We start from the raw sequence: 24,434 nt of genomic DNA on the forward strand, positions 1-24,434 counted from the left end.
ACACACTAAGATATCAACATGGTCTGGGAATAAATTATGTTTGGGATACTCATGCTGTTTTAATCCAAACTAGAAGTATGGATATTGATGTAGTATATTAAAGAATTTGGTCAAGTGTTCTGAAAACCCATTCTACTACTGTAATAAATAATTTGTGTGAAGCCCTTTTGCTGTAACTCCCATTCTTTATTTTATATTATGTATAAGGGACAATCACTTTTTCTACAGAATAAAGGAGAAAAGGAGTGAAACGCATGTGTGTATGTGCACATGTGTATGATCATTGTGTTAGAACAGGCATTGGCAAACTAGGGCCCATGGGACAAATACGGCCTACCACCTGTATACAGAAAGTTTTCTGGGACTCAGACACACCTGTTTATTTACATATTGCCTAATGCTGTTTTTGTGTTACAATGGTACACCAGAGTTCCAAAAATATTTACCATTTAGTACTTTAGAGAAGTACTTTTTTTTAGAGAAAGTCTGTGCCCCTGTACTGGATGATAGCATATAGAAAAAGGAGATATAAGAAACTTGCATACTAAGATAGAACCTTTCCCTTCTTAAAAAGATGTTGTTAATCAAACCAAAATCAAATTAACATGTACATAAATTCAAAACGTAAGAAAAAGAAAATGTTTTAAGAAATGTAATGATATTTCAGGGCTGGATATCTAAACTGTAAGTTTATATATAAAGTTATGTACATACTTAAATTTATTTATACAAATTTAACATCCAATCACTATTTTGAATAGTATTTCATTTAGGTAACTAATCAAAATGAGCTTCTGATTGTACCTGTGAGAGTTTCCAAAGCTCTGCCAGGTGTGGTATTCTTCCATAAGATCAATGTGATCCAATGTAGAATTATAGAAATCAGTATAAGGAATAAGGGAAGGATGAATCAAACTGTTTGCAGTATCTGTAAAGATAAATTCTAACAATGATCTTTTCCAACACGTGCATGATTCATTCTAGTAAGAACATTTTAATGTTCACCAGATAGTCTTTATCTAAGAATTCCTATTTTAAGCTCCAAATTAAAAAAGTAGTTTTAAAATTGTGGTTCAGGGGATGCCTGGGTGGATCAATCGCTTAAGTGTCTGCCTTTGGCTCAAGTCATGATCTCAGGGTCCTAGGACGGAGCCCTGGGAGTCTGCTTCTCCCTCTGCCTCTCTCCCTGCTCATGCTCTCTCTACCCCCACCGTCTCTCTCTCTCAAATAAAATAAAATCTTAAAAAAAAAAAATGTGGTTCAGATGTAGCCAATAAGTTCTTGCTTTTATAAAACAACTTGTGGGGATCCCTGGGTGGCTCAGCAGTTTGGCACCTGCCTTTAGCCCAGGGCGTGATCCTGGAGTCCCGGGATCGAGTCCCACACCAGGCTCCCTGCATGGAGCCTGCTTTTCCCTCTGCCTGTGTCTCTGCCTCTCTCTCTCTCTCTCTCTCTGTGTGTCTCATGAATAAATAAATAAAATCTTAAAAAAAAAAAAAAAACTTATGGTGGGGATTAGAACAGTACAGAGAAGGGAGTAAACAGATGAGCACCTCTTCACACCACTTTCCTATCAGCATGTTCCCCTGCAGGAGTTCTCATAAATTAATGCAAGTTCTTGCTTTCTTAGGGGACTCTACTTAGCAGGTCACATGCAGCAGATGGACACAGAATACTGTCCAATAAAATGCATAAAGCTTTTTTATGCTTATAAATTGTGAAATCCATTATCAAATATCAAAACAGGAAATAAATTACAACTCTCAACTTTAAAGAAGGTTAAAATTTAAGAATCTCCACAGCACTTTGAGATCTTTATAGAAAAGTCCCTAATATTTAACAAAAGAGAAGACAGAATAATAAAACCTACTAAGTAAAGCCAACACTTTAGATGCTGATGGGATCCACCAGGAACACTTTGTGATAGGTGGAAATTCTTCAGGCTTTGCAGGAAACAGGCGCAAAGAAATAAACTGCAGCAATCTCTCTACCAATTGTTTGAACCTCTTCTGGGATATTCTGGTAAAGATTTTGAAATAATTCCAATCAAATTCACATTTTCTATTTTGGCAATATGTTTGTTAGATATCAAAATGCATTCTGTACACATAAAGTTTTAGAATATCCCCCCAAATTCTATTCCTTTAAAGTTGCCAAATGTTTGAAAAGATGCAAAATCTTACCTGGAGTATTGTTTCTTAAATAAGAAATAAACACCAAAATTACTATAGTGGTAGCATTAAGCATTTCATTTTTAAGGCTTTTAATATTCAGTCAATCCTTGTTCTTTAGACTCAGTATTTGCAAATTTCCCTCCCTGCTAAAATTTAATTGTAACCCCAAACTCAGGGTCAGTGGAGTTCAGTCATAGGCATCTGCAGATGGGCAGAATGGCCAAAAATGGGAGTTGCCAGATATGCATGCTCCCAGATGAGGTGGAACAAAGAAACACTCTGCCTTCTGGGTTTAGCTCTCAGATGGTAAATGAGTATCTTTTACACAGTTTATTTAGAGTCGTGTTTTTCACATTTTTGTGCTTTTTGTTAGTAATTCTGGTGTTTTAAAATGGCTCCCAGCATGTAGTGCTAAAGTTCTGTCTAGCGTTTCAAGCACAAGAGGAACATGAGGTAGCTTATGCAGAATAAAGTTCTTTTTTTTTTTTTTTTTTTCAGAATAAAGTTCTGTTAGATAAAATTCATTCAGACATTAGTCACAGTGCTGTTGTTTGTGAGGTCATTGTTAACGAATCAACAACTTCTATTAAATAAGATGTCTTTACATACAATGCAGATAAAATAAGATCATGTATTCATTGGTTGATGGAAATGCTATGACCAACAGCTCATTGGAACCTAACCCTGTTATGTCCCATAGGATCAGTGATTCAGTATTTGTTAATTCAGTGTTAGCAGTGACTTTACAGAACATAAATATGAATAATGAGAACCAACTGTCTTTAAAATTAATTTTGAAAATATTCCCTCTAACATTTTATCAAAAATGGAGAAAAATCATTGTGTATGGGAGTGTACTTCTATGGAAAAACAGACTGTTTTTTTAGTAAGTTGATAATGATGGCTACCCTATATTTTATGGTGCCGTCATTAGGTAAGGAAAAGGTACTATGGAAGTAATGATGAACAGGAAATAAGAAGACACAAATTGAAGTAGCAGTATCTGAGAAAATCCAGTCACCACCTTTGTGACATATGAAAACCACTGACAGGAAGGTGCTGTGTAATAAGCTAGAGCTGTGGACAGAAACTTGAACAACAGTCTGTACCAGCAAAATGGTTACTTGCTTTCAAAACAGATGTTTAATTATCTTCTCTGTGGTACTAAGGTATATGTTTATAATTGGGTTTGAATATGGTTAAGTAGATCATTTCTAAAGACCTGAAAACATTTAAATATATTTTATTATAAAATAACTAATATCAAACTTGATACTGTACGATTATAAGAGTTCTTATTAATATGATAGAATGATTTACTTTTTAAACCAGTGAACTAGGAAATGATGATCAGCTTCCACTAAGGTAGCTATCTGCCGTAGCAAGTGAGCATAGATGACATACGTAGATGTATTATTAAATTGAGGATTCTGAAAAAGATATTAAAGATAATTGTGTTAAAATTTTGTTAACATGTAAAAGGAAAGACACTAAGCTTAATGAGCTAAGTGGTAAATTCGGAAACTAAATTTGAGACTATGAAATACTGGGTGAAATCCTAAAAAACAATAATCTATTTGTTTATTTAATTAACAGAGACTTTGATTTTGGCTGTGGTATAGCAGAAAGAGCATGGGCTTTGAAATTAAGACAGATCTGGGTCTGAGGGCTGATTCTACCACTGCAGGCATATTCCTTAAAGTTTGATTCTCAATGTCCTCATCTGTAAAATAGGAATGATAATATCTATCTTATTTCTTTTAAGTAGTAAAAATAAAGTGTATGTAAGGCACCTTGTTCCATGGTAGTCACTATGATCCAATTAAGCAAACAAACAAAAAAACCTAGTTCTTCCTTGATTAAAAAAGAATGCTAGAAAAATGAAATAAAAGCTGGTTGTGAAACTTTTGCCACTGTGAAATGAATTCGGTGCATGTCTTACAAAGAATAAGGAGAGAACCACATCACAGCTTCTGGCAGCTTTCAAATGTCAAAGGGACACAGAAGGAATGCTTGGAGTCTCTAGTTACATCTCTAAAACCTATACTCTCATCACAATGTGTATTTCAGAATTTCCTGGAAAAAAAATCAGTATTACTGAAAAATAAGCTGTGGGAATTAAGCACCATCTGTTTTTCAAAACTGACTTAGTGGCAAGGACAAATTCAAAATCAGAGTACCTCCAGCTGATAGCCTCACCTAGTGGTGCTCATGAGAAGGCATCATGGGCAGAGCTTACCGCTGACCCACAGACTCGCTCACAAAATCCAAACTTCAGCTGTCATTTCTCTAGCTTTTACTGTCTACATAGATGTCTGTTCTTTTAGTGTTGCCTTTGTCCTTCCTATTTCTCCTTCTTATATCTCTCAACTACCTCTTGTCTATTTTTCTCCTTTTTCTCCAATTTTTTCTCCTTTATCCCCCTTCTTTTATTTTCACCATGCATATTTCCTTTTACTGGACATAATATTAAACTAAACTCTGTATCTTATTTTTCTTACCTTTAAGTGAGATAATAATATATGCAAACACCTTTTGTAAATTGTAAAGACTAATACAAAAGCAGTATGCTAGTTATGTAATAACATACTTCTTTCTCAAAAAAATAATACAAACTAAAAATCGCTTTTCATTTGTTTGGACCTTTTTATTTGTATCTACAAATCTGTATCTTTCAAGAGGAGAAAGTTCATCACCTTTCCTTCAGCAAACATAAGCAACCACCTTGATTTTTCCATTGAAATGTAATGTAAGCAATTATTAAAAATACCTAGAGAAGTTAGAAAACTACTAGTTGGGAAATAAAAGAAAGTTCTGGAGCCCAGTAAAGCTAGTTAGAAGAAGGTGATTAGAGGAAGAAAAGGTGCTTTCATTCTGCTTATTCCTGAATACCACAGCAGAAAGGCAAGAACTACATTAAAATTTTAATCCCAAATATAATTTAGCTTCTCATTGTTTATCTGTTATAACTTTCATGCTCTAGTAACACTATAATCTAAAAAATATCAATAATGTTGCAAAAAAATAATACCTAGCACTTGGTATCATTTCCCTTAACACATGCATAGATTGAGATCTGAATTAGACAACTTTAGTTCTTGCTTTCTTACCTGTAAAAGTATAAAATATGCTCTAAGATCATCTTTTGTTCGTGGACTGTAAAAGAAACAAGCATAATTGCTTACAGATTAGTATTTAATCTTATGGCATCTAACAAAAAATGATCAGCACATGTTTTTGTGAGAATTCAGTTGGTAAAAGCCAAAAATGAGACTTAAGTTAATATGTATAATTACTGAGACATAGAAATATATAGATTCTTCTGTGCTTATTCTTGGCTGGTTCAGAAGACACCTAAAAAGTGAATTAAGTAGGGGCGCCTGGGTGGTCCAGTCGGTTAAGCATCTTATTCTCAATTTTAGCTCAGGTCATGATCTCAGGGTTGTGAGATGGAGCCCTGTGTTGGGCTCCACACTCAGCATGGGGTCTGCTTGAGATTCTTTCTCTCTGCCCCTCCCCCTGCTCATGTTCTTACATGCTCTTTCTCTCAAATAAACAAAATCTTAAAAGAAAAAAATGAATTAAGTGGGCTATAACATTTTATAAGGTAAATATCAAGACTAACTCAGGAAAGAGTTGAAAGCCTGAAGAATAATCAACAATTTTAGAATATTTATATTTTTGTTTTAATAAAGGATAGTTGATAGCTTAAAAATATTGATGAATTGAAGAAAGAAAATATGCTTGTGTTTATACATCTATTTCTGAAATGATATAGAAAAGTCTGCAAATCAAATCACACTGTAAATGCATCTAGTATGTTTCTAATTAAATTTGAAATTAAATTCGTATTTGAATACCTCTGGGAAGTAACTAATATGTAATCTTTTTCCATATTAATCTGGATATTCACATTATCAAATTTGACCAAGAGTTGTTGTTATCCTCAAAGCTGCCGAGTGTTTCTTTCTTGCCCTCTCAGGATCTACTGAATACCCTTTCATAAATACTCTGAAGTAACTTCTTGAATTAAAAATGGTTCACCTCAAAACCATACAATTTAAGGAAAATGCAAATTTATTACAATAATGACAAATTAGGAAAAATACTGTTAAAAAATCACATGAAACTACACAGTATAGTTTCAATTGTTTTAAAAAGGTGACTAGAAAAAAGATGGCAAAATATTGACATGTTTACTTTTAAAAAAAAATACTAGTAGTGCTTTCTCTAAATTTTCTGTAATAACCATGAATTTCTTTGAAAATCAGAGCAATGCTATTAAAAAAATAGGGTACATTTAACATTTAGTAATAATTTTAAAAATTTATTTGAAAGAGAGAGAGAAAGAGAGGGAAAGTGCATGCATGTGAGTGAGGATGGGCAGAGGGAGAGAAGCTCAAGCAGATCCCCACCAGAGTGTGAAGCCTGATGTGGGGCTAGATCCCATGACCCATGAGATCATGACTTGAGCTGAAACCAAGACTCAGGTGCTCAATTGACTGAGCCACCCAAGTGCCCCTTAACATTTAATAATTTTTAAATGGGGCTTAATATTATATTTAAATGGGGCTTAATATAAACATTTGAATTATTATTTCTTTGGCTTTGGTAGAAGCTATTATTTAAGTTATACGCTACTTAAATAATATTAATTACATTGCTCATCATTCCTTATATAATGATTCAAGATTTAGTTCCAGAAAAAAAAATTTCAGTAGCCAAACTTATATTTCCTTATATTAGAAAGAAGAAAAATTTTGCTCTAGCTACTAAGAAATCCAAGGCTAAATTTAATGTCCATATAATTTAATTCTAGGTTACTGATGTAACTATCCACCCCATTTTTATACCACACATATATCTGTACATAACAAATTTTATATACAATTTTAAAGGATTCACAGATTCTGTGAAGCCCACCCTTTATGGAGCCTTCCGAGAAGTCACAAATCTCAAGTTAAAAAGTTTTGTCATAAGTGTTTTACAGGGTTTTTCTGGTCATAAATGGTTTATAGTTTCTTTCTGATCTGTTTTTAAATCAACTAAAATCTGAGAGTAAAAAATATATATATTATAAATATATATTTATATATATATAAATTGGTATATATTTATATATACCAATAAGTATATACTTATTTATAATACATATATATATATTGTATGGGACATAGAAATTATTTATATTAACTAAATATTAGGTAAAATTACCCTTTCCATTCTCGTAATAAGCTGTTAATGATTCCCTTTAATACTGTCTTCTGAATGTCTTGAGGCTACGGACAAAAGAAAATAATAAAAAATCAGGATTAGGTACTTAGGTGACTTTTATATGTTATTTGTATTTACAGAGTTGTTTTAATAACTAAAATAAGGCTTGATGACTGAGGACTACCATTTATGGCAGTATGATTTTCACATCTAAGCACTAGAGCACCAATGTCATAAGAGTACAATGAGAATGCTCCCTGAGATGTGCTGTGCACAAAAAAACCCTGCAAAATGTATATGGTGGCCCTCTGATGGCCAATCAGTTTTATATAACTGAAAAAAATTTCACTTTCCCTGGCTTGGCAGGATAAAATCATGAACACAAGTCAAAGAGTAGCACGTTTAACAACAGAACACAACTGCATATATTTAAATAAATTTATTACTACCATTAACAAGTTACAATTAGCAGCTAAATCCACAATTCATTATTAAGTGCAATAAAATTATGTTCAATAAAAAATACAATTTTTATCATAACTGGACTTGGAAAAGGCATAAAATAACATTCCTATATAGTTTAATAATTCAAATATTAAAAGAAAAATCTTATTTCCATTTTAGAGAGTTTTCCCCTTGTGTTGTAGCTTTAATTTTTTAGTGTCTATAAAACACTGATATCATTTCGAGCCAAAAGAAGTCAGACAAATGTCCTAGGAATGGAACATTTTGGGTCACAGTATATATACATGCTTAGTGTTAGTAAATAACGTCAATTCTCCAAAGTGGTTGTACTAGTTTATACTACTTCATCACGGTATGAAAGTTCCAGCTGTCCCACAATTCATGGTACTTAAAAAACCTTTTACTCATTTTGAATGGATGTGTAATGTTATTTACATTTCTCTCATGACAATTGTTATTATGTAGCTTTTCACGTATTTAATAATAAGTACAAAGATTAGAAATAAGACAAAGATACTATTACTTCTTTCATGCAAAATGGTACAAGAGATTCTAGCCAGTGCAATGAGGCAAATACTTATATCTATCCATCCATATATGCAAGACAGAAGGACTGAAGAGGTGAAAGTCTTATTTTTCACAAATGATAAGGCTGTCAATACAGAAAATCCAAATAAAATGACTGATGAGCTATTAGAATTAATGAGTGAATTTGGCATGGTAAATAAAAATAAATATATGAAAGTATTTCTATATCCTAGTAATTAGAAAATGAAACTACAATAGCATAAAAAATTAAGTATTAGAACTAAATGTAACAAGATATGTATAAGGTATTTATCCAAAAATTACAAAGCATTACCAAGAAAAACTAAAGAAGATCTAAGTATGATTGGAGAGATATACCATGCTCATGGATTAAAAAATGTCAACTCCTCATAAATTCATCGACAGCACTGTAGTTCTCAAAATGTGGTCTCTGGGAACTTGTTAGAAACATAAATGCTTGGGCTATATGCCAGACCCAATGAATCTGAAACTCTGTATTTTAAGAAGCCCTTCCTGTATTCTGATACATACTAAAATTTGAGAACCACTATAGATTCAGTGCAATGTCAATACAATCAAATAATTTATTTCCTTTTGCTGACTAAATGAAGCATGATTTTATTTCAGCGAGCTTTCCCAAAGAAGGACTAGACATAAAAGTATTTTCTCCTTAATTCTCATTTAATAACAAAAAAGTCTAACTTTTGAGAATTCCAACTAAATTTACTATAAAATTATATAATTAGGCTACAAGGTGATTATTACAGTATTTGTGTGGCTGCTTTTGAAATACAAAAGAGACAAAGAACTATAATATTTGCATTTGTTCATAAATAGTACTTACAGTATTAAGTAAGGCATCATACACAGCATTCACAAATTTAGCATTAATCCCAGAATCTTCAATGGTATTAAATGAGGCGGTGGCATCTTTCTGCAAATGCAATTAATAAATTAAGTGTATATAACATTTAAGGACTGTTCTTAGTAATTTTGAAACATAACCATTACTTCACAATTTCTAATATTTTTTACAAGGATGATGAAAAAGAACTTTTAGGCAAAAGGCTAGAAATAAAAATGAATATATAAGAATTATTTTAATCAGTTTGTTTTTTAAAACTAAAAGAATGGAGTCAAACTTCATCATTAGTACAAACACAATCTTTGAGATAACACTTAAGTAATATTTATTTGTGATGGGTATAATTTCAGAAATTAATATATACATATGTTTGTTAAATAGCTGCTTAAGTCATTATTAGGTAGAAAAAGAACTAAGTTATCATATCTTCTTTGGAAAATTTAAAACTAAAACTGAAAAATGTGTTTTATGTGTTATTACCTTAAATGCAGCATTTAGTTCTGGGAAAGAATCAAATGTTGTTAGATAAAAATCATGTACTGCTTTCCAATCTCCTGTTGACTTAGCTTTTTCTACATCTTCCCTAAAATGAAAACATACATTAACTATAACAGATAGAAATATTATTCAGATAAAATAGCATTACTTCTTTAAAAATAAATGTCACCAAATATGTAATCTGAAACACTGAAGCTGAATACAGTATGTTCCAGTTAATGTAAATATAGTTTATGAACTTATAATTCTTAAATAGATCATGATATTAATTCAGCTTTCCATTCACTTGCTCTTTAAAAAGGTCATTCTTGACATGCTCCTTACAATTAATACTTTTCATAGCCAAACTTCTTGAGAGATTCTGTTTACATTCTCTGTCTCTACTTTCTTATTATCACTTAGTCCTTCTAGTACCCATTTGGATTATTTTTGGTAGTCACATAGCTTTTACAGTTTATGTGTCACATAGTAGATGAAATTGTATTTTTTTAAAAAAGGAAACATTATTTTATCACCACCTTTACCTCCTTTTGTCTGTTTTAACTCATATTCTTATTTAGTGTTGTTTCTTTTGCTGCAGCATTAGCTACCCCTTACCGGTTATTTATATATTTATTTTCACTTTCAACTGGAGATATCCAATCTTTTGTATCTTCACTCTTGACCAAGGCCTTATAAAGAGCCGCAGGTTCAATCAATTTCTCACACAAAAATATTAAATGATGTAAAGTACTGGCATGCAGATGACTGTATGTCTACACATAACAGTGAGCTGAAACTTACTGAAAGTCTTTCATAGTTTTGGGCTGGCGAGGAAGGACAGGTTCTGGAAGAACTGGGGCCTTTATTTCAGATGATAATGGGTCTACAGAAATGCGCTGTTTTTGTCTAACATCAAGGCAAATTGATGGTAGGTCTCTCACTGGGAAGTATAAAAAAAGCATTCAATGTAATTTTAAAAAATTTTTTTATTGATTCATTCATGAGAGACACAGAGAGAGAGGCAGAGACACAGGCAGAGGGAGAAACAGGCTCCATGCAGGGAGCCTGATGTGGGACTGGATCCCAGGACTCCAGGACCACACCTTGGGTGGAAGGCAGGCACTAAACCGCTGAGCCACCCAGGGATCCCCCATTCAATGTAATTAATAGTAAAATTTTTCTAAATCATAAAATGTCAGGCTAACTCAACATGAACAGAAAGCAAATGAATTATTTGGGATTGCATTCCCCTTGAGATCATATAACAGAAAATCTACCACAGGGAAGGGTACTTACTGAAGGCTCTATTGCCACCAGTCCCCCCTAACCCCAACTTCATCCACAACAGATATTAGGCCATATCTTATATTAAACATTATCCAGAGGTAATGTAAAGTTTCTTTCCCTTTTTCCTTTCCCAAAAGTTGTCTTCCAGGAAGTACTTTAGTAAGACTCAATGTTTTTAGTGTTATTACCTTTCTGAATATAAGCAAACCATTTATTTACATTCTCTGTAACTATTGTAGTTTTTGCCTCTTTAAAAAAATCAATTTGTATGACATTTTAATATATTTTTTTGTTAAATATTTGCCAGTTTACCCTTTGCCTTTTTGTTGCATTTCATAATCTTTTAATTGGAAAGAAAATAAATACAGGGGATCCCTGGGTGGCTCAGTGGTTTGACGCCTGCCTTTGGTCCAGGGCGTGATCCTGGAGTCCTGGGATCGAGTCCCACATTGGGCTCTCGGCATGGAGCCTGCTTCTCCCTCTGCCTGTGTCTCTGCCTCTCTCTCTCTCTCTCTCTCTCTCTCTCTATGTCTATCATGAATAAATAAATAAAATCTTAAAAAAAAAAAAGAAAATACAAAAAAATCTCACAGAAGGAATCTATGGCTTAATGAGTTATTATAAGATAAACACCTCTGAAACCATTGACCAGTTGAGGAATAGAGTCTTACCAAGTTCCTCCCTGCTCCAATTATCCAGATGTTAGACTCTGCCTATTTTAATTTTAATTTCTCTCAAATTTTTAGCTTTCTTCATTTCTTTTTAAATTTTAAACATTTCGTTCATCTTCTAGTTCTCTCAAGGCATTCTCTGGTATGTGTGTTTGTTTGCTTTTGTGTTCTTTCTGGTTCATTTTTAAATTCTAAAAAATATTTCTAATTGTTTCCTTGTAATTTTGATTTTATCACTATATAATGTCCCTTTCTCTCTCCAATAATTTCTTTGTGCTAAGTCTACCTTATCTGATATTAATACAGCCATTACTATATATATCTTTTCCCACCCTTTTACTTTCAACCTGCCTATATTATTGTATTTGAATTGAGTTTCTTATAGACGGCATATAGTTAGGTCATGTTTTTTAATCTACTCTGCCAATCTCTTTTAGTTGATGTATTTTAGACCACTTACATTTAATGTAACCTGGCTATATTGATCCATTAGGGCTTAAGTTTGTCATTTTATTTTTTATTTTCCATTGGTTTTCTTTTTCCTATTGTCTTGTGGATTACTTGAACATTTTTTAGAATTCCATTTTGATTCATCTGTTGCTCTAAATATATTATATATACATAACTTATCATAGTCTATTGGTGTTATCATTTTATCAGTGTAGAAATTGTACCTATTACGTTTCTTCTTCAGTTCTCAGTTTATAATTATTAATTATCCTTATTCTGTAAGTAAGGGGGTGTTTCTCCCTGGCTGCTTTTCAAAGGTCTTTAGTTTTCAGAGATTTAAGTTATCATATATCTTGACATAGATTTCTTTGGGCTTATCCTGAATGTGGTTTGCTCAGTTTCTCAAACCTGTAGGTTTAGGTCTCTTGCCAAATATAGGAAGCTTTCAGTCATTTCTGAGTACTTTTTCAGCTTACCCTCTTTCTACTGTCCTTCCAAGACACCAATGACAAGAATGTAACTACTTCTGTTATGGTCCTGCAGGTCCCTGAGATAATTCATGCTTTCTAGTCTATTTTCTGTCTATTGCTCAGATTGGGTAATTTCCATTGTTCTATATTCCAGTTCATTTATTCCTGTCTCCTCCATTCTGCTGCTGAGCCCATCTACTAAGCACTTTATTTTGGTCACTGTATTTTCTTAATTATTAATACTTTCAAACCAATAGAATAGGTGAATATTTTACATATTCTAAATTCTACAATAGTGGAATGTACATATGTAGAATTTTAATTCTATTCTTATGTAATCAAGATACATTTTTGAACTAAACAAACATAGCTATATCAATCATGACAGTAGTAACGCAGCTATAAGGTATTTCCTTATCCACTCTCCCAATAAATATCTATTCCTAGATCTATCACTAACTTCAATGAACTAAGATAAATTTCATTAGTGTTAGGGCATATTTTATACTAAAATGTCTTTCATATTAGAAGATACTACAGAGATGCCAATTTCTTATAAATAAAAGCGATGATTTTCAAATTTCACAATATATCAGAATCACATAGAGAGCTTGTTAAAACACAGATTACTAGGCCCTTCCCCAAAGTTTGTGATTCAGTAGGTCTGGGGTGGGGCCCGAGAATTTGTATTTCTAACATGTTACCAGATGATGGTGATGCTGCTAGTCTGAGGGTCACACTGAGAAACATTGTTCAGTGGTAAGAGGAAAGAACCATGGTGCTGACAGTAAAAACATTAAGTTTCTTTCATTCACTTCTACATAACTGATTTTTATATCCTTTATTAAGTATGGAAATATCCAATTTCTAGTAATTTTTACTTTAGGCACATATTGGACAGATGTTTAATTCATTAGCAAGTAAGATTAGATATCTCTACAAATGATTTATTATGTTTGGAAATCTTTATTAAGAAAGAAAGGGCATCTCAGCAGCAAAGAAACAGATGATAGTCTCTTCTCTCCAACACTAGTCTTGTTACTATTGTCTTGAGGCTCCTCTACAGTTTCTCTTCCTCTTCACCAGGCTTACCCTTTCCTATCCCTTCCCACACACCTTTCCCAACCTGGCTATAAACACCCACTATTAGATACACACAGACTCATTCAAATATAAATTAACTTATTCACTCACAAGAGCATATATACACATTTTTATACCCACTCATTTTTATTAATACCATGCTGAGGTGGAAGAAGAGTGAAATTTTAGCAAGAGAACTAGATTTTGGCAATGCCTGAGAGTGGGAAGATTCTTACGTAAGAGAAATAGTAATGGTAAGGCCAAGAGGATTATAGGGTGAGATTAGAACCAGAGGCCCAGACAGGATTTATTTTTAGGTCAGAAGGTAACTTGGACTGAAAAGTAATACAGAATGCTAAAGTACTATGTAAATGGAACTTGAGTCAGAAAGAAAGGCAGATCATTTGCTCACATTAGTGAATGAAAGCCAAACTACAGGATGTGACACTCAGCTATTAAGAAAGGAAGAACAACAGCTCACAGCTGCTCTCATGTCCCTAAATATCAAGGCATTGTTTCCAGAGACAAGCTTTCAGTCTGTTCTCACAGATGGTTATTAAAATCTAATTCAAAAGAGAAAATCAATAAATGTAGTGATGTGAGATTAATTAAATCTCAAACTGATATTATAAATGGAACAGGCAATTCTTTGTTCCATCACATACAGGTTTTTTTCTGCAACATAGAATACCGTAAATTCACTGAAAAAAGCCAAAATATATTTATCAGCGAAAACCTGTCATTTTGGTTTCATTCAGCCAATACTTGGGAACACTGTGTGCTAAATTGATAAGCAGTAATCATTTTCCCTTGCTTTTAATATAGTGCTGCCAATTTTAGTTGGTTGCTTAGAAACATTAAGTAAAACACTTGAAGCCAGTGCAAGAAGAATAAGGGTTCTAGTAGAAGCTGAAAGTATATAGAAAAAAACCGTGAAGATCATAATACAACTGTGTATGAGAGTGTGAGATTATCAGTCAAATTTTGCCAGCCAACTCACTGTTTTCAAGAAGCTATCAGAAGCTGACTCTGGTTGAAAACTAGTAATACGTGGTTTTCCACAACTGTAGTCACCAAAATTAAGACTGACATTTTAAATTGGCCACATGATTAGGACACTGAAGATTGTTCCCGGCCATCTAGCACAGATGGCAATGACAACATCACAGGTAAACAAGAGTCTCTATGGAGGTTAGGTGTTCGTTCCTTATCCCTCTATTGCTGGAAAGGAAATATTGTTTTAAAAGGTTTGCGGCTGGTGACATACTGTTGCAAAATGCTATACTCTACGTTTCATCCTGAATTAAGTTATAATTAAGTAAATAATAAATAAGTAGTAACAACAACAAAAAAAGCACCAGCCTTGGGAGTAAGGGGCTTGGTCCTGTTGTTGGCTAGGTCACTAACCTTCATAACCTTAGATAGGTCACTGAAATTCCTTAAACCTCAATTTTGACATTATAAAATGAAAGAGGTGACCTAAGTCTGTTGTTCCCAAGACTCCAAAGAACTTCAAGGGCTACCTCATGGGACTGGTAATGGCGGGTATGTTTACTTAGAGCAGTTCAGCTTTCCTCTGTTTAATATAATGATGCTCTAAGAAAAATTTTACTTTTCAAAAGTGTTTTGCTATGAAAATAAAAAATAAAAATAGGTTTGAAAACCACTAGTTTAATAATCTCTAACTTCCATCTTTACAACTATTTAAGAACAAAATGGGTAGGGCTTACAAACCAATCAAAAAAGTTAAAATTCTCTATTAGAGTGAACTATATGAAGACATATAATAGAGAAACTGAAGCAGCATGGAAACTTACCATGCATAATGTCATCTAAACGCCTGATTTTAGTTACGACTTCCTATCCCCACAACAGGGTATAAGAAAAAGTTCTAAAATAAGAGTCAAAAGATCTGGGTTCTCTTTTGGGATTTTACGTTGACATGATGCAGTCATTTTAAGGTCAGTCCATAAATTCTTTTAGATTCCTCTATGAAAAGATGGAGTCTAACTTTTCTCCCTTGGAATATGGGTCAGCCTTAATGGATCCCTAACTAATAAAAAAATGTGACAGAGTGATGCTGTATGACTAGGTTATAAAAGGTAATAAAATTTCTGCTTGGCTGCCTCTTTTTGGGGTGCTCCACCTTGGAATTCAGTCACCATGCTGTGAAGAAGCCAAGCAGTCCATGAAAAGGCCAGCTGTAGGTGTTCCAGCTAGAACCTATTTAAAGTTTAAGGCCTATAGCCAGTATCAACCACCAGCATGTGAGTGAACAGACTTCATGGGATTTCAATATTGTAGAAACCAAAACAAATAAACAAGAGCAACCTTGAAGAGTCAGAAATCATGCAGGGAGGGGAAAAAAATGTAGAAACCTATCACTAGACTTTCAGCCAGAACTACCATCTTCTAGTAATTTGCCAAAATCATCAACTCATAGGGAAAGGGGAAAGGCACCTGCTATGTGTTCTCTAGGACTTTTAGAAAACATGGAGTTGTTCCTTTGGCCACATAGATGCTAATCTACAAGAAAAGTAATATTGTCGCCACCAAAGGAATGGGCACTGTTAAAAAATGAATGCCCCATAGATGTTACCATGGCAAAACTGGAAGAGTCTACAACGTTACCCAGCTTGCTGTTGGTATTGCTGTAAACAAGCAAGTTAAAGGCAAGGTTCTTGCCAAGAGAATTAATGTATATATGGAGCATATTAAGCACTCAAAGAGCCGAGATAGCTTCTTGAAGTTCATGAAGGAAAATGATCAGAGAAAGTAGGAAGCTGAAGAAAAAGGCATTTGGGTTCAACTGAAGCACCAGCCTGCTCCACCCAGCAAAGCACATTTTGTGAGAACCAATGGAAAGGAACCTCTGCTGCTGGAACCCATTCCCTATGAATTCATGGCAAGATAAATGTAAAGAACAACAACAAACCCCCCAAAAACCCCTTGAGACTAAAATACATGCATAAATACATAAAATAAAAACCTATCACTAACTTAGAGGGATAAAACACAGTACAATCAGGAAACAAGAGGGTTCTATAAAAAATGAAATATTTAGAGAGGGGAGAAAAAAGAATTCCTATTCGTTAAAAGTATATTAGCAGAAACAAAATATTTAATAGAAGGGTTTTGAGGGAATGCCCTTAAAATGTATAGCAAAAGCATAAAGAAATGGAAAATAGAAGTGAAAAAAAATACGGAAATTAGGAAATTAGAAAGTCTGGCTTTTGAGTAATAGGAGATCCTATTACTCAAGAAAAGAGAAGCAGATGAGAGGAAATCATCAATGAAAAGTTTCTAGAAAATTTCTTGGAATCCAAGGACATGAACTGCTAGATGAAAAAGGCCTACCAAACATGTTGCACAAGGGATGAAACTAGACCCACACCAAGTCACAGCTCTGTGCAATTTTAGAGAAAGCCCCAAAGCAACAAGATCATTCTATGTATGTATGCATGTATTTTAATCTTGAGGGGTTTTTTGTTTTTGTTGTTGTCCTTATACAAAGGACCTGGAAAGTGAGAGCTGTACCCCGCACACACTTAAACAGAATGACCCAAGAGTGAGTCATTTTGATGCCTGCCAACACCAAGATCCTGACTACTTCTGTACTCTTCTTTTTAAACTGAAGATAGAAAGAAGAGGTGAGCCCAGCCCAGACTGTTATCTGTACTTTGGCTTGTCTTGCCAGTGGGGTGATGAAATCCCTGGTCTCCATTTCTTGCTGGGCTATCTGAATCAGCTGAGGGCACTCCGGTCACCTCAGGGCACTTTAACCTGGTACTCCTGACAGATGGAGGGGTTGTATTTCTGTCTGACATCTAATACATACATAGTCCAACAAATCACAGCTCTGTCAGACATGCTTTGTTCCTCTGGACTCACTCATGACCTTGCTCACTAACTTCCCCAGAAAGGAGTCATGCATTCTTATGGAAGCTGAAGCTAGATCTGACTCAAGAGACTGTTCAGACTATCATCTCTTCACCTAATAATGGGAATACTGTCCCTTAAACACCCAAAGTTTATGCTTGCTATTCCATTTTTCAAAACTAAGCAGTGTGTGTATGTGATTACATATATAATTTAAGCAGTATATTGCTTATAGCAATGTATAAAGACAGCAAAACTATTTTTTTTTAAATCACAGGAACAGTAGTTACCCCTGGACAAAAAGGTAGGGCAATGCAACTGGGTGGGTTCACAGAAGCTTGTAATGTTCTTTTTCCTAATTCGAGCACTAAGTTCATGCGCTTTCCTTTTATTACTAAAACCGTATACAACTGTTGATTCTTCTATATGTGTGATGTTTCAAATTTTTAAACATTTGTGCAATTACTCATGAAATAAGAGAAAGAAAACTGAAACAAGAGAAAGAAAACTCCTGCCACCACAGCCCCTTCCCTACAACTTAGCTGCCCATAATATTATCACATTTACTGAATTTCATAAGGCATGAAACTGAATACTTTTAAATGCTTTTTTTCCATTTATCCTTACAGCCTTATGAGGTAGCTTCTTTGTTATGCTATGTTACAGACGGAAAAACAAGCACAGAGATCTAACTTTTCCAGAATCATCAGTTACAGAGCCAGGATTCAAACCCATCTGGATAAGTTACACCACCATGTTTTTTCCACAATCAAATAATGCCAAATCTTCCACCATGTATAAGAACAAGTAGCAAAACTGAACCCTAAATTTACATGGAAGTAGGACTTGGTAAACTATGAAATATCAAAACAAAGCTCAACAAGGATCAAACAAAATCACTATGTTAGAAAATGAACCCTTTAAGTCACAAAACTTTGAAGTAGAGGATATTTTACAACTCATAATACTCCAATTCCTCATTCTATAAATGAGTAAATGGAGGCTTATGAGGGCTAAGTGTAATGTCTAAGATCGCAACTGACGGTTACTGGTAGTAATTAGCTCAAATACTCAGTTCTTATTTAATATCATAATTTACAATGTGTGGGTATCAGACAGGTAATAAATGAGCTACAAACTGAAGGATCCCTCTATCAATTCAGTATTTTTACTGCTTTTGACTATGTCAGTAGTGGCAGGCAGGCAACTGAAAACAGGGAGGCCAGAGTGATTAGTCATAACAGGTGGTGTTTACATCATTGTCTTTAGGGTGATTTTCTAAACATTTGGCAAAAAATAAAATTGAAGGTGGGAGAGAGAAAGGAAGAAAGAGGGAGAAAAAAAACCCTCTGACTCATAGGACTTTAGTCACCAGAGCCAAATATATTGCAATATTTTCATTAGTTTTTTGAAGATGTACTTTTTACTTAGTTTAATGATGTTTATGTTTGTAAAACTGCAATAAAAACACAGGTGAAATGTTCTTTACAGATCTAGTTATAAAAATATTCAAAAGTCCTTTTTACAAAAGGTTACCTCTAGTGGAAAGGATGCCTTATACTGGATGTATCTTAGAGAATTTATTATAGAGAAAGGTCTAACATTCCAACAGGGAAAACTGACCAGAAACCCAGATATATTTCCTCGTTTAGTAAACTATCTGCCAAGTAAAGACCCTATGTACCACAGAGGCTAGAACCTGAAGATACACAGATGAATTAAAAACTCAAGGAGACTGTAGATGCATTTACTCTCAGACCCAACAATTCCACTTTTAGGAATATCTTAGAAACACAAAAAGATGTATGTACAGATTCATTCACTGTGGCATCATTTAGTAAAAGAATGGACACAACTCATTTCTTTTAATAGGATTTAAAAAATTTATTTATTTATTTATGATAGTCACAGAGAGAGAGAGAAAGGCAGAGACACAGGCAGAGGGAGAAGCAGGCTCCATGCACCGGGAGCCCGACGTGGGATTCGATCCCGGGTCTCCAGGATCGCGCCCTGGGCTAAAGGCAGGCGCCAAACCACTGCGCCACCCAGGGATCCCTAATAGGATTTTTTTAAAAGATTTTACTTATTTATTCATGAGAGACACAGAGAGACAGAGGCAGAGACACAGACAGAGAGAGAAGAAGGCTCTATGTAGGGAGCCTGATACGGGACTCGGTCCTGGGACTCGAGGATCATGTCCTGGGCCAAAGACAGACACCCAACCGCCGAGCCACCCTGGCGTCCCTCTTTTAATATGATCTTATTAAATAAGTTATAGTATATCTAATACAGTGGAATTATAAAAAAGAATGAGGAATCTCTTTATACACCAATAAAGAAAAATATCCAGATGTACTAACTAAAAACAACAAGGTGCTGGACAAGGCATATACAGTTATCTTTTCTTTAAGAAGAGGTGGGAAATGAGAATGTATATTTGCTTTCATTTGCATAAAGAAACACAGGAAATAATAGACAGCAGAGAAGAATGTAAAGATGAGACATCTGAAACATATTTTTAAAAACAGTTTCGACTTTGGAAACACACAAGTGTGTCACCTATTCAAAAAACTAACTTCAATATAAAAAATAAAAAGGATAGGCCTTTCCCTCTCCAAAATAGAGGTTTAAGAAGCCTAAAAACTGGTAAAGAGACATGTAAGTAAGCAAATAAATGCAGCAGGGTACTCTAAGTTCTTGATAGATACATTTCTCCCATAGGCATAGTTAGCAAGAGTCAAGTCCAATGTACTTACTCTGACCCAGGGGAAGGATTTTGGAGATTGAGTCTAAAATCAGTTCATTCTCCACAAAAACCTGGAGATGGGGTCATTTGAGGCTTTGTAGATACTTCTTCTAGGGTAAGATTCCTAAAGCAGCTATTTCAAGACCTTTTCATCTTCCCAGATGGCAAGTCCTGCACTGAGTTTCTTCTAACAGCTTGCTTCTCTGTCTGCTTCTAAAGTTGCTCTTGGAGGAACTGTGAAAACTCTCGGGTACTTCACCTGTGTAGAATTGCAGGACCCCACCACGCAGAGATCCAACCGCCATTTGAGCTAAAGACCACTTTGTTTTTCCCTGAGCTATTTCAGAATGGTAAAGATCATGATCTGCATTCCTCCAGAGTTAGGCAGAAAACTGCAGTGCTCACTATGTCCCATTGGGGCTCCTCTAGAGCAAACTCATGAAATGCACTGAGCTGGGAGAGGAACAGTGTCCCTGAGGTAAACGTCAGAGTTCCTGTCTACTCTTTTCTGAATTATCAGGACTGCAAAGACATTATAAAAGATATGGGGAGAAACTGCTTCACCTCTTCTAAAGATATTCTGTGCTATTTAAAGACATTTAAAAAAATATTTATTTATTCATGAGAGACACAGACTGAGAGAGAAAGGCAGAGACATAGGCAGAGAGAGAAGCAGGTTCCCGATGTGGGACTCGATTCCGGATCCCAGGATCATGCCCTGAGCTGAAGGCAGGCTCCCAACTGCTAAGCCATGCAGGATACATTAACAGTTTAGAAAGAAAGATACAAAAGAATAAGAGAATGTAATGCTAATCCCCTTCCACCATTACTTACCAGTTTATATTGTTTTTCTGAAGATGTATCATCCCTAGCAGCTGTTGTAGTAGGTAAAACTCCTACACTTCTCTGATCTTCAAAAGGACAGCCAACTCGACAGGCATACCTAGTCATGTGATCTACAGGGGGGAAAGGCATCCCTCAGCTGTTAGGTAAACCCACGCTGGGCTTTTGCAGCTTCTCTAATACCACTTGAAGATCAGATGGGGAGACAAGCTGTTAGAGAATACACAGCATAGGTCCTGCTACCAGAGAAGAGGGAGGAAATGATAATAACTGCCAAAGATGGTACATCTTTGAGGAAACAATCTAACTGGCAAGTAAAAGAGGCTTTCCAAAAGATCAAGGAGGTATAAACATGCTTACATTTAGAAGACTGAGTCTAATTTCCCATTCAATAAAAGAATTCTTTCTGCAACAGCCCTGACAGTTCCATAGTGTATGAACTCCAAGTCACACCTGAATCCAGGTGGCATCCAGACGAAATAGCTAGAAGAAGTTAACACTAGGAGTTCTAATGAAGTAAAAGAAGTGTGCTAAGAGTCTGCTTCTCGAGAGTGGTGTAAACACATACTCCAAGTTCAGATTGGGGCTGAGTCCAGATTCCACAGGACTGGCACAGATGAGAGGGAAACAGACAAGTGGTGGGAGCTCAAACAGACAGACCATATTCAGAGTCAGTGCATCCACCCAAGGAGAAGGCAGGTAGGTTGTGGGCAAATACATTGGTTCAGACAGCAGGATTTTGGTACAGACAGAATAGAATATAGGAATCAGAGTGGAAGCAAAGGCTAATGAATTTGAACAACAGTCCAAACAAAGAAGGTTATAGCTATTCATGACTTTCTTTTTGACTACCATTCTCCATAGCAGACATTTCAATGTTCTTAAGATTCTTAACACTGTTGTGCGCTGAACTGTGTGTCTGTCAAATAAATAAGTTTGAAGATATTTTGAAGTCCTAAACTCTATGACCTGTGAATGTGACCTTATTTGGAAAAAGGGTCTTTGTAGATGCAAACAAATTAAGACGAGGTCATACTGGATTAGGGTGGGCCCTAATTCAATGATTGGTGTCCTTACAAGAAGAGGGCAATTTGGACACAGACATACAGGAGAGAATAACACGTGAAGACAGAGATAGCAATTGTTGAGAGGCATCTACAAGCCAAGAGACACCAAGGATTGCTGGTCATCATCAGAGGCTAGGACAGAGGCATGGAACAGATTCTCCCTAAGAACCTTCAAAAGGAACCAATTCTACCAATGTCTGGATTTCAGACCCCTCCAGAACCATGAGAGAATAAAATTCTGCTGTTTTAAGCTATCAGGTTTGTGTTCTATGTTATAGCAACAGGAGGAAATTAATACACCCTCCAAGGAGATTAGTGAATTCAAGGCAAGAAGAAGTAAGTTTCCTACTTCCATTTCCTCTTCCTACTTCCTCTCTTCCCTCTCATTCCATAGTATAAGAAGTGTTCTTCTCTCTTTGCTGGAGCTGACAACTTAACCATTGTGGTTTGCATTTTTTCTTTGATCCTATCCTCATACCACTTCTCTATTCTACTAGTTTGTTTTATTATTCTATTTTCCCACTGCAACTTTAGTCTCTCCATCTGTATTAGATCCTTTCCCTTGACCACACTACTCTGCAAGATCCCGCTTTTCTTTCAGTTCAAGCTAAGCTAAATAAAGGCAGTCTACACTGTCCCTATATCCTTGCCACTAATCTGTCCCCTAACTTTCTACAACTTGAATTCTTCTCATACCATCCTATTAAAACTGTTATCTTAAAAGTCACCAATATACGCATTAAACAACAAATCCTTGGCTTTGTCTCGGTGCTTACTCATCTCATTGGTGTTCTCACTTAGCAATGACACTGTAGACAAAATCCTCTCCTGTAAATTTTCTCGATTTTTTTTATGATTTATTTATTTAATGTAGAGGAAGAGAAAAGGGTATAGGCACGATGCAGGAGTTGGGGGAGGGACAGAGGAAGAGAATTTCAAGTACACTCCTCATCAAGTGCAGAGCCTAACGAAGGGCTCCACATGGTGCCTGACCTCATGACCCATGAGATCATCACCTGAGCTAAAACCAAGAGTCAGATGCTTATCTGACTAAGCTACCCAGGCACCCCTCTTTTCCCTTGATTTCCAAGTCACAGCACAACATGGTTCTTTACCCTCTTAAAGGACTCACTTTCTTTTCTTTTACCAACTCTTTTAATGAAGGCATTATCCAAAACTACCTTTGGCTCACTTTTCCTTTTTCTTTGTCTGCCATTCATTAGCTATATAAGTTCCTGAAGGACAAGTCACTTAAAACTCTCTGTGGCCTAAGTTTCCTTGCCTTTAAAATGAGAAAATAATTCCAACCTTTGGCTACTGTAAGGACTAAATGAATTCATATATGCACAGTGCTCATAACACGAATGGCACATAGTAAGAACTACATGAAGTTGCTGTTGTGGCTGCTGCCTTTATTGCTTTGGCACAAACACTCTGACAGCTATTTCCTCTGCCTTGAGTTCTCTCTTTTTTTACTCTATGCAATAAACACAGTTGACCCTTTAACAATATGGGGGTCAGGAGTACCAAACTCTCGTGCAGTTGAGGTATAATCCATGTATAGCTTTTGACACCAAAACTTAATTACTAATAGCTTACTATTGACTGGAAGCCTTAATGATAATATAAACAGTTGGTATTTTGTATGTTATGTGTATTATATACTGTATTCTTATAATAAGCTAGAGAAAATAAAACAGGAAAATCACAAGGAAAATACATTTATTATACTGTATTTATTGAAAAAAATCTGCATATAAGTGGACCTATGCAGTTCAAATCTGTGCCATTCAAGAGTCAACTGGTCAACTGTACTTGCTAAGAACCTCTAATGGACAAGGTAAAAACTGCTTAGGGCCTGCAAAGATTACAAAGGTATTTATTCCTTCATGGGATACAGTCTAAGAGATTATAGTATTCAAATGATAATATGTAAGACTAGGTGACTGATAAGAAGTAATAACAAAGGAAAATCTAAATGGAAAGTCAAAGAAGGGAAGAACTATATCTGGTTGGGGAGAATCAGCAAAGGTTCAATAAAGAAGTAGCATTGAAGGATAGGATCTGTCAGGTAGAAAAGAGGAGAGAGTGCATTCCAGGCAGTGGGAATAAACTGGCAAAATCTCTGAGGTAAGGTATGAGGCATCCAAGAGAACAGCTGAAATATAAGTTATATGTAGGAGAAAAGTGG

At 35.1% G+C, this 24,434-nt stretch overlaps 1 protein-coding gene across 6 annotated transcripts in view; it reads right to left on the reverse strand.

Moving 5' to 3' along the window:
• HECTD2 (HECT domain E3 ubiquitin protein ligase 2) overlaps positions 1-24,434 on the reverse strand; it is a 70,202-nt gene that overhangs the window by 23,312 nt on the left and 22,456 nt on the right. For all 6 annotated transcript variants that reach the window (XR_013368231.1, XR_013368233.1, XR_013368232.1 and 3 more), the window contains exons 3-10: positions 10,549-10,687; positions 9,748-9,850; positions 9,247-9,336; positions 7,389-7,453; positions 5,285-5,330; positions 3,495-3,604; positions 1,871-2,019; positions 805-928 (exon numbers count right to left, since the gene is read on the reverse strand). Coding sequence is in view for 3 of the 6 variants with exons in the window: in XM_077878419.1 (XP_077734545.1) it covers positions 805-928; positions 1,871-2,019; positions 3,495-3,604; positions 5,285-5,330; positions 7,389-7,453; positions 9,247-9,336; positions 9,748-9,850; positions 10,549-10,687 (826 nt within the window). In the remaining 3 variants the exon portion in view is untranslated. The remainder of the gene's footprint in view (positions 1-804; positions 929-1,870; positions 2,020-3,494; positions 3,605-5,284; positions 5,331-7,388; positions 7,454-9,246; positions 9,337-9,747; positions 9,851-10,548; positions 10,688-24,434) is intronic.

The sequence above is a fragment of the Canis aureus genome, chromosome 29, assembly GCF_053574225.1.
Source record: "Canis aureus isolate CA01 chromosome 29, VMU_Caureus_v.1.0, whole genome shotgun sequence".
Classification (NCBI taxonomy): domain Eukaryota; kingdom Metazoa; phylum Chordata; class Mammalia; order Carnivora; family Canidae; genus Canis; species Canis aureus.